At 41.4% G+C, this 15,966-nt stretch overlaps 1 protein-coding gene across 3 annotated transcripts in view; it reads left to right on the top strand.

Moving 5' to 3' along the window:
• The first annotated feature begins 1,425 nt into the window (after positions 1–1,425).
• The window catches only part of ITGA7 (integrin subunit alpha 7), an 82,809-nt gene continuing 68,268 nt past the window's right edge, over positions 1,426–15,966 (top strand). For 2 of the 3 annotated variants that reach the window (XM_070740432.1, XM_070740431.1), the window contains exon 1: positions 1,597–1,848. In XM_070740432.1, coding sequence (XP_070596533.1) covers positions 1,670–1,848 — 179 coding nt within the window. In that variant the 5' untranslated portion in view covers positions 1,597–1,669. Of the gene's footprint in view, positions 1,849–15,966 lie in introns of all 3 variants that reach the window. The other variant, XM_070740430.1, reaches the window with a different exon arrangement.

The following is a 15,966-nucleotide window of genomic DNA, read 5'->3' as shown; positions in this document are numbered from 1 at the left end:
GCAATGGAGAAAATCTAACAAATCAAACATACCCCTTCTTGTTTTTTTGGACATGACCAAAGCAAAACTCTTTGCCTAATCTCATCAGACACAAATTAACCCATCTTGTCCCAAAGTCCCTGCAATTCCATCTAAACCAGGGAAGTACACATGTCATAGAAGAGCCAATTTTGCCTATGCCTGTTCTAAACCAAAGGGGGAAAAAAGCCACACCCACACAAGCTATGCCCACAGTGTGGTAGTAAAAAAATTTGCAGCCTTTTTTTGCAGGGTTGCGCTTCTAACCCTGTTATTCTGTTGTTCTTGTCACAAGTCAAGGACTACCTGCATGGCCTTTGCTAAATTCTGACAGGACATAAATTATAATCTCAATTAGTTATACAGTAATCTCAACTACTTTCCCCAAACTGGCCAGCCAATCAGATCACTAGGATTTCTTACATGGGTCTTTCATTTTCTACAACCCCCCCTTCTGCTTTTCTGTTGTTTAGAGATCCTTTCTTGTAAAGCAGGTACTTAACCATTGTTGTCATAAACATAGTTCTTCTCAGTGTTGTGCTTTCTTCAGACTGAAGCCACAGCACAAATAAATTGGTTTATACTTAATTCAAGCAAATTTCTATTTTGTTCCCTTGGTCCAGGCAAAGAGCCTGGACTGATTCTCCCATTAGTCTGGCACACAGCTACAAAGCAATCAGTTCCATGGGATATATTTGATTGATTGATTGGTTGATTGATTTGATTTGATTGGTTTACTAAATAATTTGCTGCCCATCTTGTAATGAAATGATTCTGGGTGATTTACTACTAGTTTTTTCTCATCATTCCTATCACCCATTTCCCCCCCACTGATGACTGTACGACTGTAACTTGTTGCTTGTATTAAGATTTTTATTAATACTGTTTCCCCATTGCTTATTAGACCTCTATGACAATCATTAAATGTTGTACCTCATGATTCTTGATAAATGTATCTTTTTCTTTTATGTACCCTGAAAGCATAGGCACCAAAGACCAATTCCTTGTGTGTCCAATCACACTTGGGCAATAAAGAATTCTATTCTATTGTGTGCGCGTGTGTTGTTGCGGTTGTAGCTGAAGTAGTAGTAGTAGTAGTAGTAATAATAATAATAATAACAACAACAACAACAACAATAATTTAGTAGATTTGTATGCCGTTCCTCTCCGAAGACTCGGGGCGGCTATTCACTGACAGGTAGGACATTGTGGGCAGGTGATTTCATGAAAGGTCCTTTTAAAAAAAAAAACGGGAGGGAGATTCCCTCAGGCCCACGGGGTTGGGGGGAGACGAGGCGGGAGGCAGCTCGGCACCTGCTTCTCCGCTCCCCGCTCACTCGTGTCCAATTGCGGCGAGCGTGGCGGGGGGCGTGTTTGTTGTGGGCGCGCGAGGCTCCGCCCAGCGGCACTCCAGAATGGCTGTGAGGGAAAGAGAGCCCGGGCGCGGGCGGGCGGGCGAGGTTGCCTCGCGTCGGGGAGTTTGGTTACGCGCCGAGGTTGGCCGGCCTTCGGGCAGCGCAGTGGGGCGAGCCAAGGCCCGTGACTGAGGCGGACAGCTGGCAGCGAAGCCTCCGACGGGGACGGACGCCTCGGTGGCTCTCGCCCGGCTCGCCTTGTAGTTGCAGCTGGTGCTGCGCTGCCGCCTCTCAGGATGATGTCCGGGACGCTGGACTTTCGTCTCTTGTGCCTCCTCCTCGGCTTCTGCCTCTGGGAGAATTCCGCCTTCAACCTGGATGTCGCCCAGCCCGTCGTCAAGCGGGGAGAGAAGGGCAGCTTCTTTGGCTTCTCCGTGGCATTGCACCAGCAGCTTAGTCCGCAACCCATCAGCTGGTAAGTGTCCCCCCCCCCGCTGCTCCACGCCCGGCTTGGATGCTGGGACAAGCCCGGAAAGAGGATAGAGGTAGACGGTCTCCTTTGGGAGGATGACCTGGAGTCACAAGAACCAGGCGATCAAACTTTCGACATGATCGCGCATCTTTCCAGGCGTCTTCTGAATCCAGCGGTTCTCGGGGTCGTGTGAATTCACCAATCCCGGGCTGTTGCAAAATAAAAACAGTTTTATAATTTTTTTAAAAAACTTTTAAATAAAAAAACCCCCGCAAGCTGATTTTGGGTGCGAAATACGTGGAATAGCAATCGCAGATACAGTATTTCCTTTTGCTAATTCAGCCTCCGACTTTAGGCAGCCGGAGGGGAGGACCAAATTAAGAAGCAGTTTGTTTCCTTTCAGCGGTCCCGTGGTGGATGTTTATCATTTTGGGTTTTTAAAAAAAAATTCCGATGCAATTTGGGCACATCATCTACAGGGTGTGAAAGTTAGATCCACCAGTGGTTGCATTCTCCACAGCCCTACCCTAAATATTTTTAATATTTCCATAAAGGGAAGGGATTCCTTGATCTTGATGGGTGTGTTGTCAAGAGTTTGCATTATTTTGGAAATAATTGGAGTGTCTTCATACTTTTTTATTTAAACCTTGCCTTACAGTCTCTTTCCCACAGGTTTACTGCTTTCCCTAGTTTTAACAGATTACCTAGTGTATTATGGCATGTTTTATTTTTTTACAGTTAGAAACTGTAGGGTGGCTTTTTTGAGGGGGGAATGCATCTTTCTTTTTCCTGCTTGAGATGGAATTCTGAGAGATGCCGTTGTCTTATTCAGTGCTAAGGGAGCTGAATCATTGCTGAAAGCAAGGTCTCCTTTGCCAGGGCTGTATTTGTAGTTGGCTCCTGGCTACAGCAATTCTGACTACAGTACTGCTTTGCAGGCAGCAAATGCAGAAGCACTGAAGTGGCACAGAAAGAAAGAAAGAAAGAAAGAAAGAAAGAGGGAGGGAGGGAGGGAAGGAAGGAAGGAAGATGGGAAGGAAGGAAGGGGAGGGGAGAGAGGGAAAGAGAAAGAAAGGAAGGGAGGGAGGGAGAGTGAAAGAAAAAAGAGAGAAAGAGAAAGAGAGAGGGAGAGAATGGAAGGGAGGAAGAGAGAGGGAGAAAAAGAAAAAAAGAGAGAAAGAAAGAAAAATAAATAAATTAAGAAAGAAAGAAGGAAGGAAGGAAGAGGGAGAGGGAGGGAGGGAAAGAGAAAGAGAAAGAAAGGGAGGGAGGGAGAATGAAAGAAAAAGAAAGAAAGAGAGAAAGAGAAAGAGAGAGGGAGAGAATGGAAGGGATGAAAAGAGAGGGAGAACAAGAAAGAAAGAGAGAAAGAAAGAAAGAAAAATAAATAAATTAAGAAACAAAGAAGGAAGGAAGGAAGAGGGAGAGGGAGGGAGGGAAAGAGAAAGAGAAAGAAAGAAAGGGAGGGAGGGAGAATGAAAGAAAAAGAAAGAAAGAGAGAGAGAAAGAGAAAGAGAGAGGGAGGGAATGGAAGGGAGGGAGAGAGAGGGAGAAAAAGAAAGAAAGAGAGAAAGAAAGAAAAATAAACAAATACATAAATAAGTGAAGGAAGGAAGGAAGGAAGGCTGTAAATGTCCTACAGAAGCAAGGGGCCATGCATTCAGCGAAGTCTACTGAGATTCCCCCCCCCCTTGGAGCAGAAATCAGAGGAGAAGATGACCCTGTGTGATCTGATCTGAGTAGGACAGGCAGGTCATAATTGTATGAACCTGTCAGCTGGGAGGTTTTGCACATGCATTAGGAGATCTTGGGGGTGGCATCAGAGGAGGCCTCTAGTCCCCAAAGGGTGGAGTGAGAGTATCTTCCTTCAGTTAGTAAGAGTGGAGGGAATTCTAGTGACTCTCTGAAGTGTTTGGTTTCTTCCATGCTTGGTTTCTCTGGGGATATTATGACCTAGGATCTGTTTCTCCTGTAACTTCTCTTTGAAGCTACTGACAAAGTGGAGCTTCTATTCGTTAGCCTGCAGCTTTCAGCCCTTGTACTTCAACAGGCTGCTGAAGATCACTTCAGTCCTACTGAACTTTCCATGATGGTCTCATTCACTTTCCTTCCTGAAAGTGTTGCTCATTTTTTCCCCTTACTGGTAGCGCTTGTCAGCGTCTTGGACTCTATTGTCTTGTTTTCCTATAATAGTAGTGGTTTCAATATTATTATTATTTAATTACATTTGCAGTCAGGTCTAGTCTATCAGCAACCTTTGCAAACAGGAAATCTGAAGGGCAAATCCCCTGAAACTGTGATGAGTGGCATATACTGTAAATTTAATGACTAAATAATATAAGAAATTGCCATGGAAAGGTAGGCTACAAACTGCTCTGATTAATTCTGGAATCTAAATAATATTGTATATTGTCTTAGGCTGCCTATTACTTCAGGAGTATTTGATTTGATTTGATTTGATTTGATTTGATTTGTATGCTGCCCCTCTCCGTAGACTTGGGGTGGCTAACAACAATAATGAAACAACATATAACAAATCTAATATTTAAAATAATTAAAAGACCCTTATTTAAAAACCCGAACATATACACAAACATACCATGCATGAATTGTATAGGCCTAGGGGGAAGGGAATATCTCAATTCCTCCATGCCTGACGACAGAGGTGGGTTTTAAGAAGCTTACGAAAGGCAAGGAGGGTGGGGGCAATTCTGATCTTTGGGGGGAGTTGGTTCCAGACGGTCGGAGCCGCCACAGAGAAGGCTCTTCACCTGGGTCCCACCAAACGACATTGTTTAGTCGACGAGGCCCGGAGAAGGACAACTCTGTGGGACCTAACTGGTCGCTGGGATTCGTGCGGCAGAAGGCAGTGCCGGAGATATTCTGGTCTGATGCCATGAAGCTACCAATGACTCTAGAGATGGATAAATGAACTACAGATAATCCTCAATTTACAGCCATTTGTTTAGAGACCATTGAAAAAAAAGACATTGGTTTTCACATTTACGAGCATTGCACATCCCCATTATCACATGATCAAAATTCAGATGTTTGGCAACTGGCTCATATTTATGATGGTTGCAATGTCCCGGGGACACCTTTTGCAATCTTCTGACAAAGTCAATAGGGAAGACATATTCACTTAACAACCATATTACTAACATATCTTCAGTGATTCACTCAACGACTTTGGCAAGAAAGGTCATAAAATGGGGCAAAACTCACAATGGCTATTTCGGTTAGCAACAGAATTTTTGGGCTTAATCCTGCTCATAAGTCAAGGACTAGAAGAGATTTTTCCCGAATGCCATCATTCTACTAAACAAATAATTCCCTCAACATTGTCAAACTTTTAATTAAATCTGCACTTCTATTTCTTTTTTCCCTCATCATTCCTATCACCCTTTTCTTCTCACTTAGGACGTCTGACTGTAATTTGTTGCTTGTATCCTAAGATTTTTATTAATATTGATGGTTTCTTCATTGCTTATTTGACCTCTATGACAATCACTAAGGGAAAAAAAAAGACTACCTGTAGTTGTCTTGCTAGCACTCAACATTATGGCTTAAGGGTAGAAAGATCCAAGTTCTTTAACATTATGATCATTTGTGGATGTGTTTGATAGCTTTAAAATTCATTTCTTCATCTATGCATGGAAATATTAATGATTCAGTGGCAGGATTCAAAAGACAAATGTAGACAGGAAAATACTTTGCAGACTAACACATCACTGATAATTAGGGAAGACAATATTTATAAATGTTGAACTCACTGCATTTTACAGATAGTTCCCAAATAAACTCATATGACAGCAGTTAAAAGTCTGCCAAGTCTGGCCATAGAACATCCATCTTTTTTCACCGTTAGTCACGCTGGTTGGATCTGTTGGGTGTTGGAAATTCAGCAGTATCCTCAAAAGCAGTGGTCCTCAACCTTTCTAATGCCACAATCCTTTAATACAGTTCCTCATGTTGTTGTGACCCCTAACCATAAGTCTAGAACCAATTCTCCCAACAGGGCTTTAAGCTGATTGGTAGAAAGGTCAGAGGGACACTCCCACTGTAAACACCTGATTGGTCAGATTGTTAAATATATTCCTAGATGCCAGAATAGAAGCTTTAGTTCCTAACATCATGGGAAATTTGTCTTTTCCCATTGTCTTAGGCAACCCCTGTGAAATGGTCATTCGACTCCCAAGGGGGTCCCAACACCCAGGGTGAGAACCACTGCTCAAAAGTCACAGGTCCTCAGCCCCATGGTAAATGCTAGAAAGGAAATTATTACATGGCAAGGTATTTGGATCATGATTGTTAAAAAAGAGTATCTATATTTTGTGGATGACACATCAGCTCCATTCAACCCAACTGTGATAGACTCAGAATAACTTTATTGTAACTTTGAATGTACGCTAGTCGGCATGCATTGAAATGAAATATGATTGTATACAGGGTCTCAAAGGGTCTCTACCTCTAATATACACCACATAAACACAATACAATAAATCAACAAATACAAAATTCTGCATATACCCACTTATATGACACGGAGCAACAACACAGTTTAGTTCCCATTAATAACATCGTAACTTCCCATTGTTTAATCAATGCTGAGATCATGAACAACTGCAACAGAAGCAATGTTAAAACTGAGTTGTTCCGAAGTACAGTGGTACCTCTACTTACGAACTTAATTCGTTCTGTGACCAGGTTCTTAAGTAGAAAAGTTTGTAAGAAGAAGTAATTTTTCCCATTAAAAGCAAATAATGCATGCGATTGGGGAAACCACAGGGAGAGTGGAAGCCCTGTTTCCTTCCAGGAGATTCCTTGAGAGGTCCCACGGAGGCTTCTCCCTGCCATTTCCGGCCCTGTTTCCTCCCAGGAGATTCCTAGAGAGGCCCCATGGAGGCTTCTCCCCGCCTTTTCCGGTTACAGTTTTGGGAGGCTCAGGTTTGTAGGTGGAAAATGGTTCTTGAGAAGAGGTAAAAAAATCTTGAACACCCGGTTCTTCTTCTTATTATTATTATTTATTGGATTTGTATGCCGCCCCTCTCCGCAGCCTCGGGGCGGCTAACAACAGTGGTAAAACAACATGAACAATCCAATTAATAAAAACAACTAAAAAACCCTTATTATAAAAAAAAAACAAAAAACACCCCAAACATACACACAAACATACTTATCTAGAGAAGTTCGTAAGTAGAGACGTTTGTAGGTAGAGGTACCACTGTACTTTGATTTTTAAATAAGAGGGATCAGGTTGTGGTTTGTAAAAACGCAAATTTCCCTGCAAAAGTACCAAGAAACTGCAGACACATCACTGTTTACACCAGTTTACCTGACATGCTTGTTATAATAAGATACTATATCAAATCACAGCTTCCTTTTTTTCCTCTTATGTTTGAGTTGAGATTCAAGTGTATGAAAAGCCATCTAATCCACCATCCAGTAGTGAAGTGCCATATGTCTCAAAAATTGGCCATAATAGTTCCTTTTGCATGGTTAGAAGACATTTAAAGCTCTACAGCAGCTTGCAGATGTAACAAAACAGGGATTGTGGCTTTCATGTTGCAATACAAATTGCTTAGTGTGCTACAAAAGTGTAACATCAGATACACAGAAGGACAGAGCAGGGAACAGGGTATGGGGAGAATGTAGCTTTTTCTACACATGTGAGCTCTTTGGAACTGGAGGAAAAGACAAGGACTCACTCCCAAAATTATGCAATACTTTTGGGGAACCTTCAAGCATCTTCAAAACAGAGTACAGGCTCATTGAGTTAACAACCTTGGCAACTTTAAGACTTATGACTTCAACTCCCACAATTCCTCATCCAGCTTCGCCCTTTGGGAGTTGAAGTCCACAAGTCTTAAAGTTGCCAAGGTTGGAGACCCCTGATCTAAGAGAACTTTCCTTCTGTAGACCCCTCACATCACGATTGTTAACTCAACCATAACACACTAAGCCGTGTGTATTTGCAATATGAAAGCCATGAGAAAAATAATAGTTTGTTTGAGCTTAATCTGAGGGGAATTGAAGGACTAGCCCTGTTGTCAGGCTAATTTCACAAATATAGCATGAAAGTTAATGCAAGACTCTATTCTGGTGCTGGTAGTCTGAGCACAATGGTCTGAGCACTCAGACTAAACTTTGGTGCACAAAAGTAATCTTTGATAAATATTCTGGTCTAGAGCAAAAAGGTTTTATAAAGTTGACTAGAGAAAGAGCATCATATTTACTGGTATGTATGTTCTGACAGTATGTATATGTACAGGTAGTCTTTGACTTACAACAGTTCATTTAGTGATTGTTCAAAGCTGCAACAGCCTTGAAGAGAGTGACTTATTACTGTTTTTCACATTTAGAACTGTCACAATATCTCCATAGTCACACGATCGTAGTTCAGACACTTAGCAACTAACTCATATATATGGTGGTGACAGAGTCCTGCTGAGATGTTTACCTTTCGTTGCCTTCTGGCAAGCAAAGTCAATGAAGAAGCCAGATTCATTTAACAATGATGTTACTAACATAATGACTGCAGTGTTTTACTTAAATGTGGTAAGAAAAGTAAAATGGGGTAAACCTCACTTAACAAATGTTTCATTAAACAAGAGAAATTTTGGGCTTCGTTGTGGATGTAAATGGAAGACTACCCATATAAAGGCATTACTGTATATAATATTATAGTGTGGAGCTTGCAATTTCATTTAAAAAAAAAATTGAGTAAAGCTTTGAACTGCAAAAAAAAAGTATGTTTGCTAGGATTGCAGAAGCTAGTAAAAGTTATTTTGGAGGCTTTAATCTGGTCTGCAAGATATTTATTTGTTTATTAAAATTACATGCTGCCCAGAGAGGTGACTTATCACCCCAAATTAATTAATTAATTAAATAATTAGTTAATTAATTAATTAATTTTTATTTTATTTGTCAAACATGTATAGGATAGTAGTTTGTATAAACATAAGTACAAAAGTAACGATAAAAGTGGACAATTGGACAGTAGGACAGGGACGGTAGGCACAACGGTGCGCTTATGCATGCCCCTTACAGACCTCTTAGAAATGGGGAGAGGTCGACTGCAAACAGTTCGAAGGGCCGGACAGTTGAAGTTGAAGGGCTGAACAGTTTCTAGAGGAATTGTGAACTCCCCCTTGCTCTCTTCTTCATTTGAATTTTCATTAGCCAATTGAACGAACCAATTCTGCATTCCATTCCCCCATCACCACCCACCAGTGTATTAGAAGACAGTTACACACCTAGTTGCGTTAAGGGCTCAGCAACAGCTTCCCCCTTTTCACTATGATTTTCTGAGATCTTCCTCTTTTTGAGACCCTTAATGTATGTGGAGAACACCCACACTCTTTTTCTCTGACTAATCTTATGCTTTCAGTTCAATTCATGGATTAAATTGTTTCTTTTTGGCCTTGGATGAGCTTGGGAAAATTTCAGATAATGTAAGCGCCCCCCCCTCCCCATCTTCCCCCAACTTTTCTCCCAGAACACATCCATGTGAGGATGTTTTGCCAGTTTGGAAGCGGTTGGAGACCTCCCCATTCCCACAAGGTCGGTGGTGTTGGGAGAAATGAACTGATTGATTTCTGGCTCAGCTACTGTGTGTAGCTAAAAAGAGATCTGCAGATGGGGGATGTAGGGTTGGTTTGCTTGCTAGTATATTGAGATGCTGTAGTTCCATTTTTCCATTGGAAGTTATTCTTTTCTCTGTCCCTGATCTTTGTGCCCTACAATGAAACAGTAGCTTTACAGATTTTCTTATTTGCCTTCAAGCCCAAATAAAATGGACTGGGGTTAGAAAACAAAATCACTTTTAGATAGTGGAAATAGTAAAACCATGCCGCTTTGAAAACAAGCTCAACCTAACAACATTATTATTATTTTCCTCAATTCTTGACGTCAGCTTTTTTGCTTTTTTTGTATTTAGCCTTTCTTCTTCTACTATAAATCACCCAGATCCTGATCTATTTGCCTTTGCTCAAAATGATGCAACAGATCCTGATCTAGCTGCCTTTGCTCAAAATGATGTAAGATGTGAGCTTTCTTCTCTTCAGAACTTCACTGTTAACTCTCTCTGCTTCTATCATACACGCCAGCAGAATTTCTAGGTAATTGCTTTTCGCCCTGTAGTTGCTGCTTCATGCAGAGAAAGAAAACCGTGATATATTAGGTTGCAGTCAATTATTATTATCCATATACAGGATTTATAATCTATATATTCTTGGTTTCCTATTTTGGGATTTCTATTAACAATTAATGGAAAAAGTTTACAATAAATTTAAACAGTACTGTACAGTGAGGGGGGAAATGAGTATTTCATAATTATGCTGTTGTTCACTAAAACCCCACTCAAAAATGGCATATTTAAATCGACTAATGCATAACAGTACAACATCTTTGTAGTGCCACACATTGAAGTACAGAATCACCAGAAATGAAGAGCCGCTAGCATAAATGTAGCCAAAAGACTGAATAATGAATAAAAGCTGATAATACTTTGCATTCCCTGGAATTAAATTCTGCATTTGCAGTGCTTGTATCAAAATGTCCTCTTTTGGGTCATCTGGTGAAGTCAAATCAAACATTTGACAAATTCTTAGACAGGTCTGTGCAGTTGTGTTGATAGCATACGGTGTTTAGATGGCTTCTCCTCGTCCTCTGCTGTGAAAAAAGCCCTCCTGCCCATCCTTGGGTTGATACAGATCTTTATTTCTTTGACCACCAAAGCACAAACAGCTTGTCAGCTGTGTTTTAGACTGAAACCACCTTCTGAGCATGCGCGGAAATGGATTCGCGCAAGGGGACGCACATATGTGCGAGTAGAGCAAGCCTGAGTGCGTGAAACATTACAATGTGAACCGGTGGCAAAGGCAAGTGGAAGCCACCCTTGCATAGGGTGTTAGGCTCTTCATGTATATTCCTGTTACAGGTAGTCCTTGACTTACAACTATTCATTTAGTGACTCAAGTTACAATGGCTCTTAAAAAAGTGACTTATGGCCATTTTTTTACATTTAACAATAGCTGCAGCATCCCCACGGTCCCTGTGATCAAAATTTGGACACTTGTCAACTGGCATGTGTATACAGATAGTCCTCAACTTATAACCTCAATTGAGCCCAAAATTTATGTGGCTAAATGAGAAATTTAAGTGAGTTTTCCCAATTTGTATGACTTTTCTTGCCACATTTGTTAAGTGCAGCTGTTAAATGAATAACACTGTTGTTAAGTGAATCTGGCTTCCCCGTTGACTTTGCTTGTCAGACATTCTCAAAACGAGATCTCTGCAACAATGCAGCCGTCATAAATATGAGTTGGTTGCCAAACATCCAAATTTCGGTTGCATGACCATGGAGTTGCTGCAACGTCATTAAGTGTGAAAAATGGTCCTAAGTCCCTTTTTCAGTGCCGTTGTAACTTTGAATAGTCACTAAGTGAACTGTTGTAAGTCGAGGACTACTTGTGTGACAGTTGCAGTGTCTCGAGATCATAGGGTTACCTCTTGCAATTTTCTGACAAGCAAAATCAATGGGGAAGCCAGATTCATTTAACAACCAGGTTACTAACTTAACAACCACAATGATTCGCTTGAAAATTGTTTCAGGAAAGGTGGTAAAATGGCACAAAAATTATTTACAACTGTCTCACTTAGCAATAGAAATTTTTGGATTCAGTTGCATTCGTAATTCGAGGACAAACTGTGCTATTGTAGGTTAGGATGCCTACAAGTTATCTATATCCTTTTGTAATTATCTTTCACATCAGTAAGAGATAAACGCATTGCGTGTGATCTTGTGTGTAAGGCACTTTTAGTTTAATTTATATTGTTCGGTTTGGTAGCTCTAGAAAGATTTATTCTGCATCCAAGCAATTACAGTAAATGTTTCTTTAGTGTTATATCTAACAGGGGCAATCAGGGGATGCAAAATTAAATTTCTCTTTTCCACATTATTTACCTCATCCCTGCAAACATACAATAACAGATAGATTATACAGGTATATTTTGTCTCAGAAGATTCCAGGTTCAGTTTTCAGCATTTTTTTCTGTGCTGGAAAAAATAAACCCCTATGTTTGAGGTCCCAGAGAGCTAGTGTCAGTTAGCCCCACACATCACACTAAACAACAATTAGACCACAATATGTTTTGGCATGATATGTGAACTCAACCAGTATTGTTAATACAGTAATTATCTGATTTAGTATAACAAATCCGTGGATAGAATTCACATTCCTTTGAAGTTACAGATGTTTCTAATGGGAGATTTGTTATGGATCTCTTCCATCAAGTTCATTTTAATCTCCAAAACTTTGATACTCATACAGCTTTAGAAATCAGAGATGGGAGGGAGACTTTGGAAAATGCTTCTCTGCAGTTATTTTGGTGCAGAAACATTATCAATGGGGGTATAAATGCCAATGGTTGCAGTCCAAATGTTTGCTATAGCAATGCCGCCCGTGTATCGCCTTGCCAACCCAATTCAAGGCAAATTAGCAAGAACATTGGCCTTGTTGTGTGAAGAGCAAGTCCAGTGCCATTTCTGTAATCCTGTTCCGTAGGATGGTAAAAAGTTTTATTCTCAACCACTGACATATGAAGGCTTCTTTAGACTTTTACTATCGCCCTCTCCAAAATGCTCATCGGTGCAAGACAAATACACGGCAGTTGTGTAAAATACTCTGTTATCTCTTTCGTTATATATTTTGCCCAATTGTAAATCTTGGCAGGCTACTACCGATTGCAGTTTCTCAGGAAAAGTTGCTCGCTCATAATCCCACTTAAATGTCTCTACACTCCCTTCTCTCTGCTTTTTCCCATACTGTAATTTTTTCCCCCTTCTGTGTGAGAAAATTCTGAGGGCAAGATCAATTTTATTTCCGACTCAGCTTCTCTGCCAGAGGCCTAATAGTCCTGAAAGAGACTGTAGAGAATAAATGGAGGTAATGATGAATATTTATAGCACAACTGCTAGAGCCACTGGCTGCACCCAGAATTACTAATGGGACTTTTAAGCAATGACATCTCAAGTCCAGTTCTCCTTTCTCTCCTCCTCCCTTCCTCACAAGCCCCACTTAGCTCCAGATGCTCTACTCCAGCCTTCACTGGGAGTCTCTAGGGGTGTGTATGTGAAATAATATATCCCATTTAAAGAACCAGGGAAGCTGCTGCTTCCTTCTCTTCTTCACTATATTTCCTTCCCGGGAAACTGCCCCCTCCTTCAACTCCTCAATTATGCAAAGGCAGCTAAAATCAATAATCCAAATGGGGATGGGAATTCTTTCATTCCAGGCCATAATAAGACCTCTGGGTATGTAACAGATAAATAAAGCCCTTGCGCTGATTTTAAAGTGGACCTTAAATGCAATGCAGCCTGTAAGGGAGCAATGGGAGAGGCGTGTGAGAAAAAATACCCCCAAACATAGTGGTTCTGTAATATTTTGCCATTCATGATTTACCACATAGTTAGTACAGTGGTGCCTTGTCTTACAAACTTAATTGGTTCCGGGACTAGGTTCTTAAGGTGAAAAGTTTGTAAGACGAAACAATGTTTCCCATAGGAATCAATGGAAAAGCAATTAATGTGTGCAAGCCCAAAATTCACCCCTTTTGCCAGCCAAAGCGCCCATTTTTGCGCTGCTGGGATTCCCCTGAAGCTCCCGAAGTCCTCGAAACTCCACCTCCAGACCTCTGTGTTTTTGTAATGCTGCTATTTCACTGAGGCTCCCCTCACTGGGAAACCCCACCTCTGGACTTCCGTTGCCAACGAAGTGCCCATTTTTGCGCTGCTGGGATTCCCCTGCAGCATCACAAAAACACGGAAGTCCGGAGGTGGGGTTTCCCATGGAGGGGAGCCTCAGGGGAATCCTAGCAGCCCAAAAACGGGAGCTTCGCTGGCAACGGAAGCCCGGAGGCGGGGCCTCCCAGCGGTGGCGGTGGGTTTGTAAGGTGCAAATAGTTTGTAAGAAGAGGCAAAAAAATCTTAAACCCAGGGTTTGTATCTCGAAAAGTTTGTATGATGAGGCATTTGTAAGACGAGGTATCACTGTATTTTTATATTTTTGGCTGCAAAGGTAAAAGAGTCCCTTTGCTTGCCACCCTGATACGCGCTAGTGCATTTATGAGTACTCTAGCTGCCAGTTACAGAAAGCCTCATCCAGTGTATATAACTAATGAAGGTAATATAAACACACACGTATAAACCGGCACATTTATAATCCTAGATGGAAGATTCTCTACAAGAGGACAGTGTGTAACTATGCATCCATATTTAGAGGAATTTGGAACTGTTTATTCTGGGATAAATCCAGCCGTGACAAATATAGCAAATAGTCTCACAATCTACAAACCCCTTATTCCTTTAGTACAGGAGAGTGTGTACAATTCCCTTAGTCTCCCAGCTAAGCACAGTCTGCTTGATGCAACCAGTTATAAGTATCCATGTTCCTAAAGTGGCCTTTCTTTAGACCTAATAATAACTTTGCAGCAAAAAAAGCATCCCTCCACCCCCAAATACGTCCATAGTGATGTAAGTTGGGCTCAGAAGAGTCTGTCCATCTAGTACTAGATTGGTCTCTAGGGCGACAGTTATACTGCTGCACTAAGAGAAAAGAAAAACGTTATATAGGGCAGTGTTTCCCAACCTTGGCTACTTGAAGAAATTTGGACTTCAACTCCCAGAATTCTCCAGCCAGCATTGGCTAGCTGGGGAATTCTGGGAGTTGAAGTCCAAATTTCTTCAAGTTGCCAAGGTTGGGAAACACTGATATAGGGAACTAGTAGCTGGATACCTGTTGTTCGCTACAAAACTATGTGATTGGGTTTGATACACTGACACTTAAAGCGTGAAAATTTATGTAGAATGTATAACTCCTTAGCATCAGAGTGTGTTAATCTAAGGCAACTGGCAGTTGGAACAGAGTTCTATTCAGGTGGCGGAGGAGTTGAAAGTAATCAGAGTGCGCTAATATAATACTGTATAAGAAATACTAATCATCTGATGGTCATTTTAAAAAATCCTTTCTTAGTGAGCACCTAGAACCCAAGAGGAACCAAGTTTCAAGTGTGTAGGCTTTGCAGTTCTGGAGATTTTGTAATGAGTGAGTGGTATTTTGCTTTTATATATATAGATTAATTCAGTTTGTATGTGAAAAAATACCCAAAAGTTAAATATCTGAAATGACAGACACTGATTCTTTAAAAGTTTCTGGCCTCGGTATATTTCTTGGAGATAGATCCTGAAATCTTCTATAGCAGTGTTTCCCAACCTTGGCAACTTGAAGATATCTGGACTTCAACTCCCAGAATCCCCCAGCCAGCATGCTGGCTGGGGAATTCTGGGAGTTGAAGTCCAAATATCTTCAAGTCGCCAAGGTTGGGAAACACTGTTCTACAGTACATGTAAAACACCTGGTCTGTTCCTGAGAAAACATTTTTATCTGCCCCTACAGATGAAATGAGTAATGCTGGGAATTTCTTTCCTGTTGCATATTTTGCACCTCCCAATTGTTACGCTGAAGAAGAGCTTGATAATTGGGTGCCCATGTAGACCATTCTACATTCTTAAGTGAAGACGAGGCTTCATGTATAGGAATTTAATTTTGTGTGTTTCCAGAGAGGGAGACAGGTTCCCTGCGTGCCTGGAGGATTCCTTTTGGAAAGGAGACAAGGGAACCTTCAGCAGAGTAGATACGCTTTTTCTTCAATTACTTTGGGATGTGTCACTTCTTTGAGGTCCAAAGGAACACCTGTCAATCAACAACTGAATCAGAGAAGCTGGCATGCTTGGCCGGTGCCCACAGTCTACTACTCATTATGACTCAGAGGCTGAGCTGGCGGTTGTGGAAGGAATGTACTGAAAGGGCACCTTGGTATTCCCAAATCTATGTGTAAGTCTTTTGTTAGTTGGCTGTCAGAGTCAACCAGGCACCCACGGAGATTCCAGGATGGGTGTTTGCTGGCTTCCTGGCAGGACCCTGATTCCAGCAGTAGAAGGGACCGTTGTCCAGTCTCCTGCCCACACTGCTGTGAACCTCCTGCCTGCACCGCCACTCCAACACTAGCTTCAGCCAGGCAGTGTGTGAAAGACTAGGGCTGTGAGAGCCTTGGAAGTAT

Source organism: Erythrolamprus reginae, chromosome 2 (genome assembly GCF_031021105.1).
Source record: "Erythrolamprus reginae isolate rEryReg1 chromosome 2, rEryReg1.hap1, whole genome shotgun sequence".
Taxonomy (NCBI): Eukaryota; Metazoa; Chordata; class Lepidosauria; order Squamata; family Dipsadidae; genus Erythrolamprus; species Erythrolamprus reginae.
The sequence above is the reverse complement of the archived record's forward strand: the minus strand, read 5'-3'. Positions and strand labels throughout refer to the sequence as shown.